The 26749-nt window shown below is 37.7% G+C and overlaps 1 protein-coding gene and 1 long non-coding RNA gene across 2 annotated transcripts; both read left to right on the top strand.

The window, feature by feature from the left end:
- Positions 1–6116: 6116 nt before the first annotated feature.
- On the top strand, positions 6117–9713 carry LOC121394455 (E3 ubiquitin-protein ligase DCST1-like; the record flags this gene model as incomplete). The annotated part of the gene is made up of 8 exons (XM_041565609.1): positions 6117–6564; positions 7107–7305; positions 7940–8083; positions 8428–8549; positions 8709–8857; positions 8966–9065; positions 9409–9504; positions 9588–9713. Coding segments are annotated over exons 1-8 (1062 nt in total), but the record flags the coding sequence as incomplete, so codon positions are not given.
- A 120-nt stretch (positions 9714–9833) lies between these two features.
- On the top strand, positions 9834–11243 carry LOC121394570. Its single transcript, XR_005961783.1, has 3 exons — positions 9834–9940; positions 10279–10769; positions 11006–11243. It is a non-coding gene; the product is annotated as an uncharacterized LOC121394570 (long non-coding RNA).
- The last annotated feature ends 15506 nt before the right edge of the window (positions 11244–26749 follow it).

Raw genomic sequence — 26749 nt, 5'->3', positions numbered from 1 at the left:
CAAAGCCAACATAATAAGAATAAGAACGAGCTGAACTAGTAGATCAGTATGTTTGCTTCTTCAAAGCCAACATAATAAGAAAAAGAATAAGAATGAGCTGAACTAGTAGATCAATACTGTATGTTGGCTTTTTCAAAGCCAACATAATAAATTGGATGATTGGTTGTTAACCAATTTTTGATCCTCAAAGCTGATTCATTGACTTAATCTGGGTCCCCTAAGGAAAGAGACTAAGAAATACTGATCTACCTGGTCTTACAGGAGATTCAGGGGGACATTCTAACTGCCGTCTGTCCATCTGTATGTAGGGTTACCACCTGGCCGGTAAAAATGATGATTGATCCTAATGTTATTAATAGGGAAAAAAGATAGAAATATAGGAAGGCTGGTATTTTTTTCCAGAAAAGGTGGCAAACCTATGTGTATGCAGGGCCGAGCCAGGGGTAGGCAGGGTAGGCAACCGCTTAGGGAGCATTCACTGAGGGGGCGCAGTTCTCAGGGGGAATTTTTTTTTGTTTGTTTTTTTTTATTATTTTTACTATTAAGTTCATTTGGATTGTTGGCCTTTATTAGAACCATTATAATTCATCAAATTCGCATGCACAAACCCCCTATGGGGTTTGTTTTAGCCTGGCAAATATCTGAACGGTGAGCACGCTTCCCCCACCCTGGAGTGTGACTTACAAATCACATACATTATAGCACTCTCAGTATTGAGCAGGTGCCATATCCTGCTCACTCACTACTACTACTCACTACTAATTTTTACTCTTTCTGAGCTATATTTATTAGCAGGCACAGCAGCCGCAAACTACAGTGAATCATAACTTCTTCTCCTACAATGGTGTGTGTGTGTGAGGCATTATGGAAGATTCCCAACCGGGTATTACCACCTCCACAATTAATTCAACTCTTGAATACCAGTTTCCTAAAGAGAACATCAACAAGAACCACTTGAAGAAGCCACAGAAACCATAAGTAAGGCACCTCTAGATATCTACCATACCCTATTGGCACTCAAAAATGTGCAACTGATCTGATATACAGGGTAAATTTTTAAATCTCTGAATTTACTGCCTTCATGCAGAAGAAATGATTGAATTTCTCAACTACAAAGACAGATGTGTTAGTTACTTGACCTCTGATTCCAGGGTCGGACTGGGCGGCCTGAGACTCTGGGCCCCCCACCACTATGCTCTGCTGCATGCGCACTATGTTCTTCGGGCCCTTCTTCAGGCCATTTGTAGCAAGAAGAGGAACCACAGGGTGCGGATTTGGGCCAGCAGGACCCACGAGAGCGGGCGGTCCACTGGGTTTTTCCCGGTGTCCCTCCAGCCCAGTCCGACCATGTCTGATTCCAGGCACGTGCTCAAAACGCAGTTTACATGAGGTTTTAACTTAAATAAAATAAATAAATGACTGAGCAGCACCAATGTGCAACTATACAGAAGTGCGAGGGGGGCATTTTGTTCCTTTAATGATAGAGGTTTTAGGGGTATTCCCACTGCAGAGAAAAGTTACACTGCACTTGCATACATAAATGAGACTATATAGGCAGTAACATAACTATAATAAGGTGGGGGCGGGTCGTGCAGCCAGGCCACCCCCCCCCGTGCCGATTTTTTCCCCCAGCTGCAGTCGACTACAGCTGGCTGTGATCTGCTGGGGGGGCCCTGCAGGGGTGCGGGCCCTGGTCCAATTGCACCCCTTGCTCCCCCGGGAGTTAAGCCACTGTATATAGGGCCAGCGCTCTCTTGGAGCTTGAAATAAAGGAAAATTCCATACATGCAACAACTACAAAGCATCCTGGGGCTCATTTATTAACGCAGCGCAGCGCTAAAAAGAGCGCAGTGGCCAGACATTTGCCCAGCGCATGCGAGTATTTAATAATGTAGCGCACGATACCTTAACAGTGCGATTTGTGCGCTAATGTAGACACAAGACAGGTGCGACGTGTGAAACTGCGTATCAGCTGTCGCAGTGCTTATAATAAATTGTGCGCACAGGAAGATACCGCAAAGGTAAGGATTAGTTGTGCTCATGTATGAATGCGCTGCTTTAATTAGTTGCGTCACATATTGCGCATATTGCGTTCACTTAGACGCATCTGCATTTGTTTCTGTGCTAATATTTGTTTGGTTGCAAAGGTGTTTAGCCTACCTGATACCCTTAAAGGAACCTTGGTCAATATAAACATGTTGGGTGGAAGGCGTGGTTAATATGCACTTTACAAGGGTTGTTCATCTTGAATATACTAGCGCAGCTGGGCAGGAATGCGCATTTTGAAGAGCGTTACTATTACGCCACGAAGAGGCAGGCGTAAAAATTGTGGTGCTGTTGCCCGGGTGCAGTTTTGCACATATACAGACGCAAATCTGCGACGGCCGCAGTGCAAGCGCATTGTAGCCACGCCCACAGCCACGCCCCTAACAACCACGGCATCGTTTGCGACATAAATGCCCAATCTTTTGCGCAATGCGCATAAACAAAACCATCGCAAAAGCTCTGTGTTATGCGCAATATCACGCAAATATATTAGCGATCACGCTTGTGATGGCGCAGACAACCTTTTGCGTCCACTTATGCGCTGCGCTGCTTTAATAAATGAGCCCCCCTGTCTTTTTATTGCCACTAGGGACTTTTTTTTTTTTTTTTTTTTTTTAAATCAAAACCCCTTACAGGTTTGAGTTTTGTCAGGCTCCCCTTAGCAAGGTTACACATATAGGAAAAAACACTCAATTATCAGTTATTCAACCATAGTTCCTAGAATATCTATAACAAAAAATAAGCTTTTCATCCTTTTAACCTAACTGAATTGAAAGCTAGTTTTCTGCAATTTCTGATGGAACAAATAGACTTTCTCCCCAAATTGCACAACCTTCAGACTGAGCACAGATTCCACTGCTACAGCCCCCCCCCCCAGGGAGTCAGCCCCACAATTTGGAAACCACTGTTATAGAGCATTCTACCCAAATGTGCTGTTCATTTCAAGAATCTTCCCTACTTGTTGTTATTTACTGATCATTTCATTACAAGCCCTAGAACCAGTCCTGCACTGGGAGTCAAAATAGGCCCTGCCATTCCAAGTACACGGAGGCCCAAACAGTCCCCCACCAGCCCAAACAGCCCCCTACCAGCCCACTATATGGTATTTTTCTATTGAACCACACAGCAGCCCCTCTGGCATTTGCCAGAACCCACAGATTGCCAGTCTGGGCCTGCCTAGAACCCTCTGCAAATGTAATTTTGTTTCTGCAGCACTGGATAGCAGGATAGAGAAGATACCATGCAAGAAAACTAGGTTCAGACACTGAGACAAAGCTATGACACCTGTGTTGAAGTTGTGTTTCGAGAACAGATTGACGGTCAAAATGTAATGTACATTATGCTTTAATTAAAGGATATTTTCTTTAGAAATGCCTCCTCTTGGACTTTCCTGACCACTCCAGTCATTACTTGAGTTACTACAGTAGGCTAATGCCACACTGGGCTGTTTTACAGCCGAAATCCACCCATGTGTTTGCACCTGGGCTGAGTGTAGAATTAGCCTTAGCATCCTCATCCATCTTGTAAATGATGCCAGAATTTTGTTGGCTTATAGATAGCTGCATATAAACAGCCTTCGCCTGTCCATCACCAAGATTAACTGCTGTGTTAGCTTTATTGTGCCATTCCAAATGAAAACAATGTTTCAGCAAATACACACCTCCCCTTGTCAGGTTGATTTGGTATAGTACAATAAAGCTAACACACTAGTCAATCATGGTGAATGCTGGACTCCCTTTATCTATATGAACTACACTAAGGGGCTTCTCTGCTGGAGGAGTCAACGCTAATTCTGCCCAATACTGCCCTACAGTATGGGGCAAATTTATCAAAGGTCAAAGTGAAAATTAAAATTTGAATTTTGAGTTTATTTTAGTATAATTTGACTAGGGAATCGTCCATATTTGATTCAAATTTAAAAAAAAAAAAAAAAAATGTGAATATCAAAATTTATCATGTACTGTCTCTTTAAGAATTTAAATTCAACTATTCACCATATAAAACCTGCCAAATTGGTGTTTTACCCTATTGGGGAACTTCTACAACCAATTTGGAGTCATTTGATGGACTTTTGAAAATCGAAGGTTTTTTTGTTGCCAACGTACATAAATATTTTATCACATTATTGCACAGCTCGGTACAATTGAAGGATGATTACATCAAACATACAAATCTAATTAAATAAAAACATACTAACTAAGGGATACAGAGGGTTGCCACGGCCCTGCTCAGTAGAGATTAGAATATGTGTTTCTAAATATAGAGTTATTTTGCTATAATTTTTTATTCTAAATATAAGTATTTATATAATAGATAATGTAATAGCTTTGAATAGATACAGAATGGAAATCCAAATAATGAATAATAAAATCCAAATGAATATAGAAAAAAAAAAGAAACCAGTAATATTAAAGAAGAAAATGAATGGGAAAAAAGCCAAACATTAGTAAGTTACTTGTCTTTTCTACTAGATATAAACAGGTTTATAATATATGATGGTATTTTAAACTTTGGAGTTATTTTGCTACAAATATTTTAATTCTAAATTTAAGTATTGGTATAACAGATTATACAAATCTGTATAATCTGTTTTGTATAACAAAAAATACAGAGTAATAGCTTTGAATAGATTTAGAATGATATATTCTAGTAGAAGCCAGAATGTTCCGGCAATTACAGGCTATTGTGACATCATGAAGTGGCTATTATGACATCATCAATTACATCACAATACCCTATTATGACATCATCAATTACATCACAATACCCTATTATGACATCACCGATTACATCACAATAGGTTAGTATATCAGACTATTGTGACATCATCATTTGGCTGAATGCCAATCTATCCCTATTATGATATCATCTGTGACAGTTGTGCAGTGTTAAGGATTCACAGACACCTGTCATTATTGTCTAAGCTTACGTGGAGAGTGGAAGCACGTTTGTGCCAAGCTCTTGCGTAAATTTAGAAAATGACAAATTTAAATTTAAATAATAATGAAATACATATTAATATTGAAAAAGAAAAGAAACCAGTTATATTAACGAAGAAAATGAAAAGAAATCAGCCAAAGACTAGTAAGTAACTTTTTAGAGATAGAATGATAGATAAATGATAATAGAACCAGTAGTAGATACACATATGATTGAAATTATCCCAATGATTGCCTTTTATTGAATATAATGATGGCTGTACAGATCCTCTTGTTAGCTGTAAATGTGGGAGAGTCTATTGCCATTTACATAGTTATATTTTTAGAAATGTAATGTTATTCTTTATAGGATTTTAGCGCATGTCTATATTGGGCATTATATAACCAGTAGCTTTTTTATGTAACAGTGTAACAGTGTTTCCTGAATTTGATAGAAATGTTCTTTGTATTCCAAATTCTAGTTGTAGCAGTAGTGATGTTAGTAATATTTATTTATTTATTGGGGTTTTCAGCAACCAAATGCATATCACTTAAATATTTTTGTAGTTACAAGTTCTGATGAGCAGAAAGACCCTTTTAATCTCCTGTATCAGTCAGTATTTAACCTGTATGTAAGATATATACACCCATGCATTATACAGCGTTGGGGAATTGTTTGGTTTTATAAATGGGTCTTACTAACAGACTCCAGCAAGCAATGATAATTGTACTTAATGAGTTGATTTCTGTCCTTTCAGCATTGGAACGGATCTTGGCTAAAATGCTCCCTACGTTGCTTTTCCGGTTTTTCTTCAGCAACAGTAATGAATATTATCAAGTGAAGTATTTCCTTGGAGCAATTGTTGGATTATGCATCGGAAGCGGTAAGAAAAAAAGTGAAAAAATGAAGTGTGTGTGAGAGACTGATACAATGAGAGTATGGCATATAATAGGGGTAAGGTGTGCGTAATCCAGTCTAATACCTTTTTCTCTTTCTCTAGCACTTTACTTTTTGCTGGTTTATCCATTAACCACCTTGAATGACCAGATAAAAATCTGCATGTTTATTGTTAATAATGGTGAGTATATACTTCTTTCACTGTTATCACTATTTATTTGTTATTTTATTGTTTGTAAGTATGTTCCTGTAATTTTTTCCTGTTATGGGCCCTGTATATTTATGTGATAGCAAGTTATGGCCCTTGTTGTACTTATAGGCTGAACCTAATGCATCTCCCCCTGTTGCTCTTTTCTCAGCTATATTTTCCTTCGGATGGGCAATGTCCACTAATTTCCGCTGCTCGACATTGATGATATTCCTGCTTATCATGTGCCAAAGGACAGGTGCCCTAACAACTACAGTTGCTATCAAAGCAATCACTGATGGTATGTACTGGCTAGTCATTCTACTTACTCCGTATTTGTTCTTTACAATGTACTAAACCCTCTTCTCTTTTTAGGCCCTGTTCCTAATATGATGAAAAATATAGAATTACTTGTAATGAGCTTTGAGTGTACAGGAGAGATGACCCTTAACCACACAAAGATGATGTACACATCAATGATGGAACCTGTAAAGAGGATATTTGGTCAATTGACGGTAATGAAATTTATATTTTTTAGCAGAAAATGGTGGGACCCACAATTATGATAATTAATGACAAATCTTCATAAGTATTTTTGTAAATGATGCAAGATGTGTTATTATAGGCTTAACTGTATGGCTCAATAATTTATAGGCCTGGGATTAAAAGCCCTTTCACATTTGCACCTTTTCTTTACAAAGTGCACTTAATGCTTTGAGGTCTTGAGTGGTACAGTCCTGTCATGTTAGATCAATGTGTATTGTTCTCTCAGTAATAATTTCATGGTCACCAGTTTGTGTATCAAATGCTGCAACTATGGGGGAAAATAGACCTCCCAGTTCACCCAAGTGGACTTACAGCCTCTTCTGTTCACTTGAATTGGATTTTTAATGGCACATTTATCAGTGGGTGAAAAGAGAGTTTGATAAACAATTCCTAAAAATCCTATACAAGTAAATGAAGTGGAGTTTCACACTTTTCACAAACTGTGTTGAGCTCTACTTCTACACTATTTCATATATATATGCCCCCTATATGTCTCTTTTTCTTTTTATAGAAACGGTCATCGAATTTGACAAAGGACACCAAAGAAATAACTGATGATTTCCGTGAGGTAGAAGAAGAAGTTGAAAGCACTGAGGGATACGACAATGTGAGAGAGAAAGAACTGATAATGGAAGAAATCGAGAGAAACAAAACGTTACTAATGAATACTCAGAAGAAATTTAGCATGAAGACTTTCCTACGCTGTGAATGTAAGTTTCCAAGTACACCCACTTTCATCTCACTGCATTTCATTTTCCCAAATACTTTATGTGCTCAAAATATATCACTGTTTTCTCAAACCAATGGCCACATGCAGGGCTGGAACTAGGGGTTGGCAGAGTAGGCATGTGCCTAGGGCCCAAAGCTAGGAGGGCAGCAGACATGTACCTGCTCTATAGCCTATTCCATGCTCGGTCCCCTCTCTCTACATCTTTTTGCGCATCCGCCAATTCAGGCTTTCACGCATGCTCGTACACTGATGATTCACTCAACCGGTGCAGAGGCTGGCCAGGTTGCCTGGGGCTCCTGGCCGCTCAGGCCCAGCTCTGGCCACACGTGGTTTGATACCCCATGAATCAGGTAAAACTTGGTGTAGGGGTTCTAGTAGCAGGACTGGTACCCTGTGTTCCTTTGTTCTGCCTGGAGCTGGAATGTTACACAGTGCAGTCTCCATATTCCCAAGCATTAAAGATCCTGAATCTTTTCATGATATTTATGTGTATGTAGAGAATTATGCACATCCTATATACTAGATACCCGCATAATTGTGAGATGCAGGGTAACATGTAGGCTTTGGTGACAGCTCCATTACACAAATTAACGATCCATTTTCTTTTCTAACAGATCTCTTTGAAATGGGCATAGGGAAGTGCCATGAATGGTTTGATCAGAAATATGATGAATGCATGGAGACAATATGGTTACCTCTTCTCAATCATGCATTGTGCTGGCCAATGAAATTGAAATTTGTCTGCGGCGCTTTAAATTGTAAGTATCTTTAAACAAAATGTGAAACTTGTAACCAAAAGTAGAAATTGAATTTGGCATTTTCACCATATATAGTTATTCAGTGACAGGGGGTTACAATTGGACAGCGTTATTTGTGCTGTTAAGCAAAACTTTTTATAAAAAAAATAAGCATAAATTGTCTTATAAAATCCATAAATAATAAAAAGATAAATTTCAAAGTATGTTTGATTTGACCCATCTATATCATAATATAACATGTAATGTAAAGGTAATTTTCCCCTAAAATCCAACAAGAAATGTCTTGACAGTAGTGGGAGGGAAGTATTTGTAGTTGTTTATTGACTTGCTGCTTTTATTTCTAGGGTTCCTGCCATTGTGCAAGAAGCACATCCGCATCGACCCTTTGTTTGGAGAACTCTATGATAATATCAGTGGGGCCATTGACACATTCAAGCAAAATGTCACCATAGATGTTCAAATTACGGTAAGTTTCACATAATATGCCTCATCGGAGACTCTCTCCATTGCTGATAGGATCCTGTTTGTATATTTCCTTTATTTGCTATGAAGTTCATCTGACGTGTCTTGTGATCCCCTTGGCTAGTATTTTCATATACTTTTTTCTCTCTTTGCCTGAACACAGGTCAGAAACAAAACCATATTTGATACGACACTGAAGAAAGTCAAACAAAATGTGTCTGAAACCGTTGAAGAGAGCGAATCAGTTTCACAGAAAGCTATGAAGGCTATAAAAATAGTTTTGTCTCTACTCTTCCTCCAATACATCAGTTCGTAAGTACATTCGTTTTATTTTACCGATACTACAGAAGCCAAATATCGATGGTTTACTTTGTGTGAGGTTTTTGTGTGGGGTTCACTCTGGTCCCTTTGTCTTTGCAGAGCTTTTGGCTATGTTAAGAATTACAATTCAAACCTTCGCCACGACAATGTGTACATAACAACGTACTTCAAACAAATCGACGCTCGTAGGAGGAAGCAGGTTAGTTTGGCAGCAAACATACTGTCTTTTGTTATATATGTATATATTTATTTATGCTCTATAAATGCACTCATTTCTTAATTACATTTTGAAGTGTATACAAGTTATTATAAAGGTTTAGGAAGTATATAAGAATTAAGATGAGTGAGAATCATAATGTGCTCTTCTTCTGTACATTAAATACTGCATGAGGAGCTCTAGGAGAGTAGATTTCAGTTTTTGAGTAAGAGTAACTTTGTTGTTGGCCCATTTTGTTCAGAAGTGTTTGTTTTTCAAGTTAAGGATATTCAAAAATGTAAGCGAGAGACCAGGAAATCACTCTTTTTGTTTATTTATCCTATAGGGAAAGAGGCACCTGCTACCGCTGAAAAAAGGGGAACGTGCAGATTTAATTTACCCAATAAACTTTGCCCTCCATGGACCAGAGGTGAAAGCATTGGTAAGTACTTATCAAATAATCTCTAGCAGATTACGGTATGTTCCCTGCTTTCATAAATACAATAATGAACTTTTCTCTTCCAGACAAGCGCTATGATAAAGTGCATTCCGCTGATTGTTATTTGCCTGCTTTTACTTGGACTGGATTTGGGTGTCCAAAATATCATGGACATCACTATCAAGCACTCCAATATTAGCTACAACTTTGGCTGTAAGTATGTCTTGAATGTATTACTGTTTGCTTCCAACAGCAATCTGTTAATAGTTCATACTTCTCTCTGTTCTATATTGCTTAATCCACCTCTCTTTTTACCCTGCAGTTAAACACAATCTAGAAGTGATTGTTGGTGGGACCGGATTCCTGGCAAGATTTCTCCGGAACACAATTGGAAATATCAATACGTCCTCTAATGCGCTTCATGTGACCAATAATACTGGTATGTGCAAAGCTTCACTGACATTTCCTATGTGCTGTACTCCATGTGTTTAAAGTTTTGTAGATATCAATAGAACTTACATGTAGCAAGCAGTTTCATTTAAATGGGACAATCACACAGGTAGCTGATATGAATTGTATGGCCAAACAAGCTGTAGAACCATTAAGGTGAAATTGTTTTGGTTGACTTGCTTAACAGTTAAACTGCTTAGTTTCAGTCTGAATGAAAGGAATTATAAGTATCTTTCGGGGCTTAATTTGCTATTCATTTCCCAACAAGACATATCATTCATGTTGGCAGCATTACTAATACTCCAGTTTCTTTCTGATTCTCCACAGTTTGTCTGGCGCAACCGATTCATCTGACGTCCCAGCAATATATCGGCACTTGTTTACTACTGACCATCACGCTGATCCTTCCTTTTGTCCAAATATATATGAGCCGACTGCGCAGAGTCCTGGCTGCTTACTTTTACCCTAAGGTAAGATATTATGGGCTGAGAGAGTTTTTTATTTAGGAATATTTTGGAATTTAGTAACCTGGGGGGCTTTTTTTAGCTTCTGGTAAAGTGGCCCATGTGTCTATTTTGTCACCTTGGCTCATGGCAGAAAGGGCACTACTAAATTTCACTTTTTTTTGTTCTACTAATGATCTGATGTATTTCCTAGTTTAAATAACTGTGTAACACCACCACCTGCTGCTTTGTTTCCTTTAGACTGAGAAACGGCGAATTCTCCATCTCTATAATGAGCTACTGAGGTACAGGGACCTGTATTTAAATATAAAGAGGAAGAACTTAATGATCACTGCCAACCGCCACAGAAACTTTGTAAGTATTAACCTGAGCTTCTGTCTTTTACAGCTCATCACCCTACAGCACATTAGTTGGCACCCAACACAGCAGCACCTTGCCTTAGCTTTCATTTTCCTACATTAGCTGCACTATTATTGTGCACAAAATACATTAGCTTACACATCTAATGCATTTCTTCAGCTGCTATTGCTGTACTGTAATAGATTCTCATGCCCCTTGGATTGGTATTGACTATATTGTGTTGTCCACAGATGATGTCTATACCTGGTATGCTATTCCGACAAATGAAATGGCTGAGAGTAATTATAAAGCGACGCTGTTTGGTTTGTAATGCCAAAGAAACCAAGACTTCCTATATTTGCAAGACATCAAACTGTGACACAGCCTACTGCCTCGACTGCTGGAAGGAGATAAAGAAATGCTGCTTTGTTTGCTTACCAGATGATTTAATTGAAAATTACTTCCGTGAAGACTAATACTACAGCGATGGCGGCCCCTCCCCTTTTTTTTAATATATTTTGTATAATATACTTTTTTAACATATTTTTATAAAATATATTAAACATATTTTATATAATCAGTATTTAATAAACTTTTCTAAATATTTGTGTGTCTTTTGTATTTGAGACTGTATTTCATTGTTCAGTACTATCCGTAGGTAGGGAGGCAGTATTCAGATACATTACTGCTTAGTGATCTCTGATTGATCATAGGCACATTCCAGCACATGCAGCTTCTATTTACATACAACCTCATATAAATTAAACATTCTAGTTAGGTGGCAAGCCAGAACAGTTACTGCGTTTTCTACCCTTTGAGGATGGAACTTCGTTCAAGGATCCAATGGACAGAAAGGCAGAAAATATTTATATGCAATCACAACTTGTCAAGGTACTTAATGCAGTACATTTCCTATGTGATGCAACAATGGATAGCTTACAATTGACCGCCAGATAGTCTGCTTTATCAGTAGCCGCTAGGCTGGCACTATGGATGAAGACATGGAGTGCTGATCCGGCATCCAAGAAGAATCTCATTGCACTACTGTTCACTGGATCTTCACTATTCAGGCCAGAATTGGATTACCTTATATCTAAGATTACTGGAGGAAAGAGTAATTTTCTTCCCCAAGAAAAGAAAACCAGGCAATACTATACCAACTCAAAATTATCTTTTCATTCCACAACTTCTCAAGGAACCACCACAATAACAGGCGGCAAAGTTCCTTCTCTAACACATCAAAGGGATTTCGTACCTCTTAAAAACCCTCCTGGACCCACCAGACGTGCTCCTTAGCCGAAGGTTTTTCCACCCTAGTAGTACGTACACTGTTGCTCGCTTGTAAACTCACCATTGCCACAATCTACTACTGCATCTGGCACGTATTCATTTCTTGGTGCAGTGCCAAGTCTATTGACCACTTCCAGTGCCATATTCTTTCCTTCATGGAATTCCTCCAGGATGGTCTCAACAAGGGACTTGCGGGTGAACTGACTCAAGGCTCAAGTATTGGCTTTTTCCCTGCTCTATGACATTAAGATATTCCTGCAGGACACAACGTATATACAAAGCCAAGAAAAGGATTTATCGGTGAGTAAAACAAATCCTCTTTTTAATGGTTTATCATTTATAACAGTATAAAATCATAACTGTTATATAACTTAAATCCACTCTTAAATCCAGTTAAAATGATATAGAATTTCTCTGCATCTTATAAGTAAATAGGGAATGTATCCTTTGGAATATGTTAATATCTTTCATAGGAAGCTTTTTGTTCCTATCCTGCAATATATACTTTGGTATCAGGTCATAGCTAGACTTTTATACCAAACAAATTGATGAATTGACTTTCCAGTTGATGAAAAATAGGTAAATAGCAGCAGGTTACTTACGGCTTGCTACAAATTGTGTGAGCTGGGTACTTTCTACTGAGGTTTTTGTTTGATTTGGGTGATAATATGCCTTAAGTGCAATTGAAAATTCTGCCACCCCAATATAAAATTGTAAATATGGTAACACGTGAAAACAATGAATGGACTGCAAATTCACTGTGGGGTATAATTTCTGTATGTGATGCAGATAAAATACATGACACAAAAATTGCACAGAATTAAACAAAATGGGACCCCCCCCAGACTGCTGGTGCATGCAGCGTGATATGACTGGGTGAGGAAAAGGGGGCAGTCGGCAATGAGTTTGTGCCGGGTTAAGTATTGGTGCCGTGTTGTTTTTCTCAGGTTTATTTTCATTGAGGCAGCTGACTAGTAGACAATATACTTTCAGTAATCTGTTAAATTGCATTTAATTGTGTATAAAAAACTTATTAAAGGAACAGTAACACCAAAATTTAAAGCATTTTAAGTACATTTCAACTAATTTAGATATAATATACAGTTAGCTTCCACTGGTAAAAGCTATATGTTTGCTTCAAAGACTACTATAGTTTATATAAAGAAGCTGCTCTGTAGGCATGGAGGCAGCCATTGAAGCTGGAAAAATTAGAAAAGTTATACAAGTTATATAGCACAATGCAATTTCAACAACAGTTTGACCCCCCCTCTCCCTTATTTAATAATGCCAAGTCATTAGTGGTAAGTCATATTTCATAAAATATTTACAGACAAATCACTTTGTTAATTTGGAGACCCAAAAAGAAAGGAAAAACTTGATAACCTCTTTAAGGGGAGACAATAAACATATACAGAAGTAATTAAAATGGTGCAGACTATGAAATAGTGAACACTGAAGCCACCTCATTTTAGGTTAAAGGCCAATTGAGTTCATATTGACTGCATATGTGCGCACGTAATAGGGTTCAAAACCTTGGTCCCTACCAAACATTGGTCATTTAAGGAGAAAGTCACAAACTAAAAGTGCCTAGTAGTATCTAAATAAGTATCTATAGCTATAGGAATGCAACAATTTCCCCCAAATCATTGCACCACGACAAGTCATTTTGCATAGACTGTGCTAAGGCAATCAATACTAAAAATATATAAAGTATTGAATAGAAAGTAAACAAGTTTTTCTGTTGTGAACTCTGGTGAACTCTTCACACTGATAAATCTTATGTTCACCCAAAGTGGGGCTGTGTAAATGTAGGCCTGTGGGCCCGGATTAGGCCCTTCTTTTATTAAATTATAATTTGAACATAGTCAGGACCAAAATATGTAGTGTAATTAATAATCTTCAGATTCTATTGGAGATGTGGACATCTTTTTCCATCGAGTAATACTAGCCTATTGTGTATGACAGAGCAGTGTACTTTCCATTGAGCTGGTGGATAGGAATGTCCCAGAAAGGAGCACAGCGATCAAAACTCCCTATGCACTATACAACTACATTAACACCAGCACTTGTTTAATAAATAAAAAAAGTACAGTATATGATGGCAGGGACTGAGATCTTGTAGTTAGAGCTGCAAAAAACAATTCCCTTAAATTTTACTATTCCTAACTAGAAAAATATATATATATATAAATATATCACTCATATGGTAGACTTGGTACTAACTTTCAAAATTAAGAGATAGCCAGACCCGGAGTAGCTTCAACTTGAAATCTGCTTGCTTTATTTATAATGGAGGTTTCCTACAGGGACATGGGTTTTAACAGTTTATAACAGAAGTGGCAGAACTTTGATCATTAACCAGAACAGCCTGGTCACTGACAGACTGTCTGTACAAGTCTTGCTCTACAGTAAAGTCCCAGCTCCACTTAGAACAGATTCATCTATATATATATATATATATATATATATATATATATATATATATATATATATATATATATATATATCATATCTGCCTCTCCAGGGTAATCACTATGCTAATTTGCTACAAATGCTACTTGGTATGCATTTTTGAGCTATTACGTGATGTGAATATTTTAGCAGAGGCAATTCTCAGTATTGTCTATGACAAGGTATTTTCTGGTGTTTTGTAGTTGCGAAAAATCGCGCAGTGATATGTAGCACCGTGTGTCATTGCCCTCAATACACTTTCAAATCTCCCTCTGCCTCCTCAACTGCCTCACACACAATTACTTCCTGCTTCCTGTTCCCTGCACTGGTTACTTCAGACTGATTCACACACAGCACAGTATCATAAACATGCCTCACTCAATTGTGCCTATTAAACAGATATGGGTTTTGCTCTGTAATGATTAATTGTTGTTCTCTAGAAAGTATAGTATAGTATGGTATGTCTCTGACTTAATGCATATGTGCATCACACCCTGATATATATAATTGAATGAGACATCAATACAATAGGAGCAGGTATCTTACAGCTAGCTACAGATTATCTGCTCTAATTGTGTTTGTTGGACACTTTCTATTGGTCAACTCCCACCCCCAATATAAAGTGGTAATTATGGTAACACATTAAGGGGAACAAAAAAATGGACTCCATCCATAATTTTACTGCTGACTATTTTATTGCATGGGACAAAAATCGATATGTGGTTTAGCACGCATATTGTACAAAGGTAACATATCATAAAATATACATGGACAGTTCACTTTGTTAATGAGGAGACCCCCCCCAAAAAAAACATTTAAAGAACCTTAAGGGGAGAAAATGAATGCTAAATTCTTATAATGATGCAGACTATGAAATAGTGAATATAAAAATAATGTCAATCCATGTTAAAGGACATTTGATTATGTCAAGTGTTACAAAGGAGAATTAAAATAAAAATAAAGTTTAAATGTAGGCCTGTTGTTCAGAGGAGGCCTCTCAATGGATTTTCTGTCTAAGAGGTGTAGTTTATTAAATATTCTACTCATTGCATGGAAAAGGTTGGACATTACTGGCCTGAAAAATAATAATTATGCCTATTTTTCATTATTAATGTCCCTACAATGCTAGGTATTTTGTCTGCCCAATCATAGTTGTAAATACTGTATTGACAAAGCCAAAAAATGCTTGGTACTTGCCCTACAAGGTGCTACCAATTAAACTTGACATGAAGCAGCAGTGGGCTTTGAATCACACTCTAGGGGGCAGATTTATCAAGGGACAAATTTTGAAGTAGAAAAATTTGAATGTTTATATATAGAACTAGGCATTTCAGAAATGACTTAAGTTGTAATAAATGTTTTCTGCTACAAATCCAGATCATGTTCAAAGTCACCAACGGAATATGCCCCACATGTGAAGTCTGAAAGCATATCCAGATCCTGTAGAGCATCAACAGATTCCAAGCATTCTGAATACTGTCCAGGTCCAGTTCCAAATCAAGGTGAGTCTTATGCAGGAAGTATTGATGTGCTTTGGATGTAATCTTTAGATCTTTGGATATTAGTACTGCCACTAACACAAAGTGGCAGTACTAATACCCAATAACAACATATGAAACACTCTTTGTCTGTTTGTAACAAGGCATCTGGATTACTAGACATGGATAAGATGTTGTGGTTGTTAAAGGAGTGCTCACTTTTTGACTGAATATGAACAGACATTAAAACAGACAGTGCCATTAAAATCTTTACAAATGATCTTAGTTTTTTAGATCATTTTTTTGCAGGTGGCTACTACTGAAACTGTTCTTTGTTGGCTCTGAGGTTTCAAATTCAAACTATTAACACTCACATTCACACATTCACACTCACATAAGGCCCTTAACAATGAAGCCCCTACATTTCATCTCTGGTCTCTCCTTTACGCAAGCTTCGCTGTGCCTCTGACTCTCTCCTTTCTTCTCCTCTTATAACTTCAGTCCATTCTTGTCTACAAGAGTTCTCTCAGGCTTCTGCTTTTCTCTGGAACTTTCTGCCTTGCGTTGTCAGACTCTCTCCTTCTTTCCAAATTTTGAAACGCTCCTGAAAGACCAACCTGTTTAGGAAAGCTTATTCAATGTATCTTACTTAATCAGTCATATTATAAATCACAAATTTGTTTCTAAAATGCCTATGTCTCAATTCTACCCTAACCGTTTAGTCTGTAGACTCTTGCGGGTAGGGCCCCCTAATCCTATTGTACTCTGTAAACCCTTGTTTACTATTTACTGTGTGTCCCCTGTTCCCTAATGTAAAGCACTGTGTAACTTATTGTTAACCCTGAAATACTAACAAACATTCCTCCTGGTAGTTCGCATCTATCAGATTCTTCCTATTTGTCTTAACTTGAGACACGACTGCGCTTTCAAACATATCTCCCAACCCATGAAAAAATGTAGTGTGCATGTAAAACAGGCTGTCCATCTGTAGGTCTCTGGGCTGTATATGGCCCCACAATGGAGTTTTTCATGGCACTCAGACTGTTTCCGTTCTCTATTGACTTCTTTGTGTAACAACACGTAACGCACTATTGCCATTGCCCTTGTTAGAGGCCATATGGTACCCCAGTTTGTCACAGTGTGTGAGCTCTTGGTCCTTTATAGTGTAATCAGTTTGTGGTTAGGATGTCACAACATACAAATTGGATGTTATGTGCTTGACATGCATGTTCAAGGTGTTCTGCATTAAAGCACAATGCTCTATGAGGGTGCAAAAGTGTATTGTTTGGGACAAATGTTAGACACTATCACAGTTAAATACTACATATGTATCAAACAAGTCTGGATATTTTACAATGCTTCCAAATGCATTTGGAGCAGATATGGTAACTGTTACTGTAATCCCAGCCCCCACCAATAAGTAATTGACACCTGCTGTGTACTTGTATGTAACTGGCCCAAAACAGCACATCTTGAACAGACATTATAATCAGATTGGTTCCCCAGCTGCCGGCCACTTTTCCACTTTTACAGTGCTTTCACTACTGAGTTGAACAGGAGGACCCAGAAGCACGGTACTAACTATGGAGTCACATTGCGCTCATACAGAACATAAGTTCCATATATTCATCAGATGTCAAGATCTCCTTATTGGTTTTATAATAAATGAGATCTAGGGTAACTCACAGACCTTCTATATAGTTTATAGTTGCCCCAAAGAGCTAACGATCAGCTGGGAAAAGAAGCAGTGCTTCCAGCATTCCCTGTGAAACCAATAAAGGTTTCTCCACATTACTAAGTCATGTCATGTGACAGCAGATCTACTGTAACTGGATGTTTCATTCTGGGTGAGGGCTGTTGTTGAAACCCTTGTCTATATTGTGAAATCTAAGTTGACCTGCTCTGTGATGCATCAGATTTACTCAGACTGGAATATTGATTCTGTTTTTGAATAGTGGAAATAAGTGGCTTGGCCCAACAGAATCCGATCACTAAGCTGACTGTGTGAATAATTAATAATTTGGAACATCATTTATTTATAATACAGGTATGGGATCCGTTATCCGAAAACTCGTTATCCAGAAAGCTCTGAATTACGGAATTATTATTATTAATACGAAAATTATTTTTCTCTGTAATAATAAAACAATATGTTGTACATGGTCCAAACTAAGATATACTTTATCCTTATTGAAGGCAAGACCAGCCTATTGAGTTTATTTATTATTTATATGATTTTCTATTAGACTCAAGGTATGAAGATCCAAATTACAGAAAGATCCATTATCCAGAAATCACCAGGTCCCGAGCATTTTGAATAACAGCTCCTGTAACTGTACAAGCAATACTAATAAGAGGAATATCCTGTAACATATATCCCTATGTACAGTGTTCAGACATCAGTTAGAATTGTTGCCTAGTGATGCAACACATGACTCACTAAAAATTGTGATGGCATGTTGTCTGGGCCCAAGAGAGTGTCGGAGGGACCCCATATATGTGTGAACATGGTTCATGAGATGCTAATAACTGTGGGCATGTGTTTACTTACGTATATGTTGAGGGTACCAAATTCCCTTGTATTTGGTGTAGTTTAAAATAGCCTTAGTATTTGATTTATCTAGCATTTAAATATATCTGCTTCTGACTATAATAAACATTGTGTTTTCTGTGATTACCTTAATTACATATACTTGCATGTACACTGTACTAGAGGTCTACATGTTCTTCTGGCCTAGTATAGTATAGTAAAAGTAGTGTCAAGGTGACTCTGAGGTTGCCCAGTTAAATAGGATTTCAGTTCTTCTTTCAGTATCTCTGGTGTTACTTTGAATTATTTTTTTTATGGAAATGTTAACATATCAGATCCTATCATAATGAAAAAAACAGAGGGCATTCAAATGCTATTCATATCCCTCTCCCCCTCACAATTGATGCCTTGTAGGCAGAAACCAAATATATCTGTTAATTTGGAGGCCTAGACATCTCTCTAATGTACAGTAACTATCAATTTTCCGTACTAGCCGGCATGCACATGTCTAAAATGGACATTTCTCTCCCTCTAGCCCATGTACCAGAAAATGTTCTGTGTGTTTTCTCTTATATTACTGTTTCAGGCAGTGTCTGATTCTCTTTATGGGAATACTTAGTGAATCAAAGGGCTTTCAGTTAAGTAAATATCTATGAAGTGTAGTTGTTTTTGCCTAAGCCTCCAGTCACACACATTGCCACTTCCTTGTGGCTTTTTGAAGCAGAATTACAAAAAGGTCCTTTCTATCTGTTTAATCCTTTCATTAACCAGTGTATGTGTAACACTTGCCTATAGTGTTCCATAGGACTATGCACTACACCTTTTATAAACACCAGTGCTTCTTTAAAAGATATAAAATTAAATGACAAAGGGACTGAGATTTTGTAGTTAGAGTTGCAACAGGTAATTTCCCTGAAATGTGAGTAAAACACTAGAGAAGAAAATGTGTGTATTGTGGTGTTTTCTGCCTCTTCTCACTGCCCTTTCAAATCTCCCTCTGCCTCCTCAACTGCCTCACACACAATTACTTCCTGTTTCCTGTTTCCCTGCACTGGCTACTTCAGCCTGATCACACACAGCACAGTATCATAAACATGCCTCACTCAATTTTGCCTATTAAACAGATACAGGTTTTTCTCTGTAATGATTAATTGCTGTTCTCTACAATATACTATGGGATGTCTGTAAACTTAATGCATATGTGCATCACAGTCTGATATATATCACTGAAACCCTCCTTCATGGTTCGCTCTTTTATTCAGTGTGTAACACAGACTAGCATACATAAACATTTGGTGTGGCAATCTGGAGTTTTATGTAATATAAAACAACTATTTTTATTTCATAACTGCTTTGGATTTTCATAATAACATTTAAACATCGTTAATAAAATGATTATTATTGATTACTGAGCTGTATATGAGTTAAATCTCCTAAATTTAAATTTGTAGGTGTATATGAAGGAAAATGTTTTTCCTTTGATTAAGTATATAGAATAGATAGTAGAAGCCCTAATGTAGTTCATACAAGACCATATAAATGTATGCGTTTGCAAGCTGAGCTCACCAGTTGGCTAAAAATGTTGTCATGAGTCATCCCTCCCCCTAAAATCATTCTTAAGCCTCATACACATGGGTATTTCTTCATGCGTTTCCCGGTGGTGCTTCTTTAATGTTTTCTGAAATATAAAATATGTTTTTCCATATGAAAAATATAGTGTTACATCACTGCCCTGAAATATACAAATATATGTATTCCTATCTTTACATTGAACTACTTATTTTATGTTAAAGGCCAATTGAGTTCATATTGACTGCATATGTGCGCACGTAATAGGGCTCACAACCTTGGTCCCTACCAAACATTGGTTATTTAAGGAGAAAGTCACAAACGAAAAGTGCCTAGTAGTATCTAAATATAAATGTCTATAGGAATGCAACAATTTCCCCCAAATTATTGCACCACTACAAGTCATTTTGCATAGACCCTGCTAAGGCAATCAATACTTCGGTTGCATAACTATTGTGGACCATAGAGGAGACCTGGTAAAAACTGGCAACCCCCCCATTCCTGATCATGTCCCCTGATATCACGTTCCCTTCCCCCCATCTATACATGACTGATAGCTAGGGGTGGTAGGGGTTGGGTAGGGAATTCACTATTTGATAAATACATTTCTAAAAATACTATAGGATTGAATAGAAAGTAAACAAGTTGTTCTGTGGTGAACTCTGATGAATTCTTCACACTGATAAATCTGCGCCTTATGTGCACACAAAGTAGGGCTGTGTAAATGTAGGCCTGTAGGCCGGATTAGGCCCTTTTATTATTAAATTATAATTTTAACATAGTCAGGACCTAAAATATGTAGTGTATTAAATAATCTTCCATCGAGTAATACTTGCCTATCGTGTATGACAGAGCAGTGTACTTTCCATTGAGCTGGTGGATACGAATGTCCCAGAAAGGACCACAGCGATCAAAACTCCCTGTGAACTATACAACAACATAAACACCAGCGCTTGTTATATATATATATAGATAAAAAATAGTACAGTATATGATGACAGCGACTGAGATCTTGTAGTTAGAGCGGCAACAAACAATTCCCGGAAATTTTAGTATTCCTAACTAGAAATATATATATATATATATATATATATATATATATCATGATGCATATATATAAATATATCACTCATATGGTAGACTTGGTACTAACTTTTCAAAATTAAGAGACAGCCAGACCCTGAGTTGCTTCAACTTGAAATCTGCTTGTTTTATTTATAATGGAGGTTTCCTACAGGGACATGGGTTTTAACAGTTTATAACAGAAGTGGCAGAACTTTGATCATTAACCAGAACAGCCTGGTCACTGACAGACTGTCTGTACAAGTCTTGCTCTACAGTAAAGTCCCAGCTCCACTTAGGACAGTTTCATCTTTATATATATATATATATATATATATATATATATATATATATATATATATATATATATATATATGTATCATATCTGCCTCTCCAGGGTAATCACTGTGCTAATTTTGCTACAAATGCTACTTTGTATGCATTTTTGAGCTATTATGTGATGTGAATGTTTTAGCAGAGGCAATTCTCAGTATTGTCTATGACAAGGTATTTTCTGGTGTTTTGTAGGTGCAACAATTGCGCAGTGATAAGTAGTACCGTGTGTCATTGCCCTCAAGACACTTTCAAATCTCCCTCTGCCTCCTCAACTGCCTCACACACAATTACTTCCTGCTTCCTGTTCCCTGCACTGGCTACTTCAGCCTGATTTCCCACAGCACAGTATCATAAACATGCCTCACCCAATTGTGCCTATTAAACAGATATGGGTTTTGCTCTGTAATGATTAATTGTTGTTCTCTAGAAAGTATAGTATAGTATGGTATGTCTCTGACTTAATGCATATGTGCATCACACCCTGATATATATAATTGAATGAGACATCAATACAATAGGAGCAGGTATCTTACAGCTAGCTACAGATTATCTGCTCTAATTGTGTTTGTTGGACACTTTCTATTGGTCAACTCCCACCCCCAATATAAAGTGGTAATTATGGTAACACATTAAGGGGAACAAAAAAATGGACTCCATCCATAATTTTACTGCTGACTATTTTATTGCATGGGACAAAAATCGACATATGGTTTAGCACGCATATTGTACAAAGGTAACATATCATAAAATATACATGGACAGTTCACTTTGTTAATGAGGAGACCCCCCAGAAAAACATTTAAAAAACCTTAAGGGGAGAAAATGAATGCTAAATTCTTATAATGATGCAGACTATGAAATAGTGAATATAAAAATACTGTCAATCCATGTTAAAGGACATTTGATTATGTCAAATATATTTTTCATATGAAAAATTAAGTGTTACAAAGGAGAATTAAAATAAAAATAAAGTTTAAATGTAGGCCTGTGGGTCAGAAGGGGCCTCTCAATGGATTTTCTGTTTATTAAATATTCTACTCATTGCATGGAAAAGGCTGGACATTACTGGCCTGAAAAATACGATATAATTATGCCTATTTTTGGATTAGTAATGTCCCTACAATGCTAGGTATTTTGTCTCCCCAATCATAGTTGTAAATACTGTAGTGACAAAGCCAAAAAATGCTTGGAACTTGCCCTACAAGGTGCTACCAATTAAACTTGACATGAAGCAGCAGTGGGCTTTGAATCACACTCTAAGGGGCTGATTCACTAAGGGTCGAATATCGAGGGTTAATTAACCCTCGATATTCGACTAGGAATTGAAATCCTTCGACTTCGAATATCGAAGTCAAAGGATTTAGCGCAAATACTGCGATCGTACGATCGAAGGATTATTCCTTCGATCGAACGATAAAATCCTTCGAATCGAACGATTCAAAGGATTTAAATCCAACGATCGAAGGAATATCCTTCGATCAAAAAAAGTTAGGCAAGCCTATGAGGACCTTCCCCATAGGCTAACATTGACTTTGGTAGCTTTTAGATGGCGAACTAGGGGGTCGAAGTTTTTTTTAAAGAGACAGTACTTCGACTATCGAATGGTCGAAGTCGAAGGTCGAAGTAGCGCATTCGATGGTCGAAGTAGCCCATAAAATACTTCGAAATTCAAAGTTTTTTTACTTCGAATCCTTCACTCAAATTTAGTGAATCGGCCCCTAAATGTTGTGTTTGTAGACAATACAAGGAAGATCACCAACACAATCCAGTCCAGTAACCCAGTGCTCGGTCTAGAGGCTCAGTGCCCTCCCCAAACAATAACTGAATGAATAACTGGCACAACAGCGTAATTGCAAGAGGTGACATCTTATTCCCTGTATGTAATATAAGGCACTAAGTTTGCATAGGAGCAGTAACCCATGGCAACTAATAAGATGCTATTTAAACAGGTGACTATTTGCTGATTGGTTGCTACATTTTACTGCACCTGGGCAAAATTAGTGCCTTTTATTACATCACCCCATATGTGTTTAATGTAATGTGTTACATTCATTAAACAGCAGGCGTTTTCCCCACTTGCAGATGCGCTGTTGTGCCAGTTATTCATTCTGTATGTGTCCAGCTGTAGGCCTGTGGGTGGGATATGGCACAACAATGGATTTTTCATGGCTGCTATGAAGCTCTATAGACACTGCTAAAATATATACCTTGTTATAAAATAAGTACAGAGGCATTAAATCCTATGTTTCAGACTTTATTTTCAGCAGATAAGTAACATGGGAATGTTACACTGAGTGATGTTATTTTGCTGCTCTAGTTTCTAAAAATCAATATTGGTGGCCAAAAATCTAATATTTATAGCTCATTCATTAAACTGTAAAAAATACTTTGTAGTTGCTTTATAGAGACTGATAGATATGATTGGAGAGGTTATAATCCTTGTTAGACTGTGACTGTGTGGTAACATATATTTCTGTGCTTAGCACGAGTGTTCAAGGTGCCCTGTAATAAAGCAGACATTGGATATCGTGCTGTATGGGGCCATACCACTCATTTCCAAATGCAATTGGCAAAGTTATGGTAACTGTTACTGTTGTTGCTTTGTGACCAATCTCCATCTCCACCGTGAACATTTTGATCAGATTGGTTCCCCAGCTGCTGGCCACTTTTTACAGTGCTGTCTCTACTGATAGTTAAACAGGGGAACCCATAAATATGGTACCAGCTATGTAACCACATTGTGCTCCTATATAGCACATAAAATTGTATGTATTTATCCAGATGTCAGGATCCCCTCATTGGTTTCATATGAAATGCTTTGGGATCTATGGCAGCTGGAATACAAAAGAAGCAGTGCTGTCAGCATTACCTGTGAAACCAATAAAGTTTACTTCATATTACTTAGTCATGTCATGTGAGAGCAGATCTACTGTCTTTGGATGTGTGTTCAGTGGCTTTGGCACCTGCTTTTGTTTGAGTTCTAAAGTATAGCCCTGTTGCTATTAAGATGGGCTACTATTTAAAGGGTCAGTGTGTGCCAATAACAATATAACAAGATCATTGTGGCAGGTTCAGATACATGTATAAAATGTTAGTTTTCCTTTTTTATTAACATGAAGGGAAATTTGGCTTTAGATATTTTCCCCCTATTCTCTGTTTCTTTTGAATAGTTGTTAAGTAAATGTGTAATCCAAAAGGCACCAAAATTTAAAATTGACAACCACTTGATTTTTTATTGTGTGTGGCAAAGGCTCTCCCTAGTGCCTGTATTAGAACAAGTTCAGACTGTACATGGTAGTGTAGATGAAGTGTTTTGTACTGGTACCTGCTTGGGAAAATGATCTAGGACTATAGGACCATAGGGCTATGATAGGCAGGTAAGCAGAGGACCAGGATCATAAAGACAGTGATACAGTGTCTTTAGGCAAAAAACAGGTTTATTCAGGAAAACTCTTCCAAAATAAAGTCACTGACATACAGGTACATCATTCATTAGCGTTTTAAAAGCATGCATTCAAGACTTTTCCCCACTCTGGGGTTTTCACGATACATGATGGTTTCCACACTCAGGAATATTCAGGCTTCTCACTAAGCCCTTCTAACTCCCCCCTCCTGGGATATCCGCTTACCAGCTTCAGGCCTGGCTCACCTTCTGGCAGCACCTCAATCACTGTAGACTCACCTTGTCACATCTCCATCTGCCCCTTGCAGTGGCAGGAAGCACCCCCAGCCCCTCTGGGAGTTCTTAACACAGACAGGTAAGCTCCCTGATCTTTGCCCAGCTTTGAGAGACCTCCCTTACACTAAACTATGATTAAATACTTTTCCACAGGACAGCCTTCCAGTGGAAAGTGAGCTCCAACATGCAAATTGGACCACTGGAATGGATTGCCTATCCCATCGAGAACACTATAGCGTCCAGGGCCAGCTAGCAAAATCCTTTGAACAGAGAAACCATTCCCTGTTTATACACATCTCCCTTGTAGCTTTCAACTCCTTCAGGTGAGAAATGATAGGCAAAACACACATTTCTACCAATTTCTTTGGTCATTCTATCACAATATATATATAAATAAGGTGGCTTATTATTTGACAAAAGGACACCCTACTTGCTTATAACAAGCTGATGGCTAGTGCCACAAGTTGCATAGATTTAGGCCTTTATCTTTAGTACACCAATTGAATTGGGCAAGAATGCACAAAAGGTGAAAATAGTGTAGACTGAAGTAATGTATAAAGCAAGAGTAACCAGTGCCTTGGTAAGGAGACACTTATACAAAGAAATGCTTTATGTAGGCAGCATATAAAAAAGTTGACAGGTAGTAAATAGTTAGGACCACCCTACGTGCTTGCTACTTTTATGATCATAACTTCCACTGTACAAGTCGGAGTGATCTGACCCCCCTCATTTTATTGTGTATTTAAGTAAATATATGGTTTATGTTCCAGTGTCTGTATGATACAGTTAATACCTTGCATGATCTTGTTGTAGAACATAGGTCATCTAGTTGTACTAGGATATTTTGTATTAAAAAATATACTGATGGGTTTAATACAGCTAATAAAGTGAGATTTAAAAGAGTAAACTATAACATATACAGGTTTCTGAATGTTTATATATAGAACTAGGCATTTCAGAAATTACTGAAGTTGTAATAATGTTTTCTGCTACAAATCCAGATCATGTTCAAAGTCACCAACGGAATATGGCCCACGTGTGAAATCTGAAAGCAGATCCAGATCCTGTAGAGCATCAACAGATTCCAAGCATTCTGAATACTGTCCAGGTCCAGTTCCAAATCGAGGTGAGTCTTATGCAGGAAGTATTGATGTGCTTTGGATGTAATCTTCAGATCTTTGGATATTAGTACTGCCACTAACACAAAGTGGCAGTACTAATACCCAATAACAACATATAAAACACTCTTTGTCTATTTGTAACCAGACATCTGGATTACTAGACACGGATAAGATGTTGTGGTTGTTAAAGGGGTGCTCACTTTTTGACTGTTGTCTGAATATGAACAGACATTAAAACAGACAGTGTCATTAAAATCCTTACAAATTATCTTAGTTTTTTAAATAATTTTTTGCAGGTGAAACTGTTCTTTGCCGGCTCTGAGGTTTCAAATTCAAACTATTAACACTCACATTAACACTCACATAAGGCCCTTAACAATGAAGCCCATACCCTACATTTCATCTCTGGTCTCTCCTGGCTCTGCCTCTGACTTTCTCCTTTCTTCTCCTCTTATAACTTCAGTCCATTCTTGTCTACA

This window comes from Xenopus laevis, chromosome 6L (genome assembly GCF_017654675.1).
Source record: "Xenopus laevis strain J_2021 chromosome 6L, Xenopus_laevis_v10.1, whole genome shotgun sequence".
In the NCBI taxonomy this organism is placed as follows: Eukaryota; Metazoa; Chordata; class Amphibia; order Anura; family Pipidae; genus Xenopus; species Xenopus laevis.
This window is presented reverse-complemented; position numbering and strand designations above follow the sequence as displayed.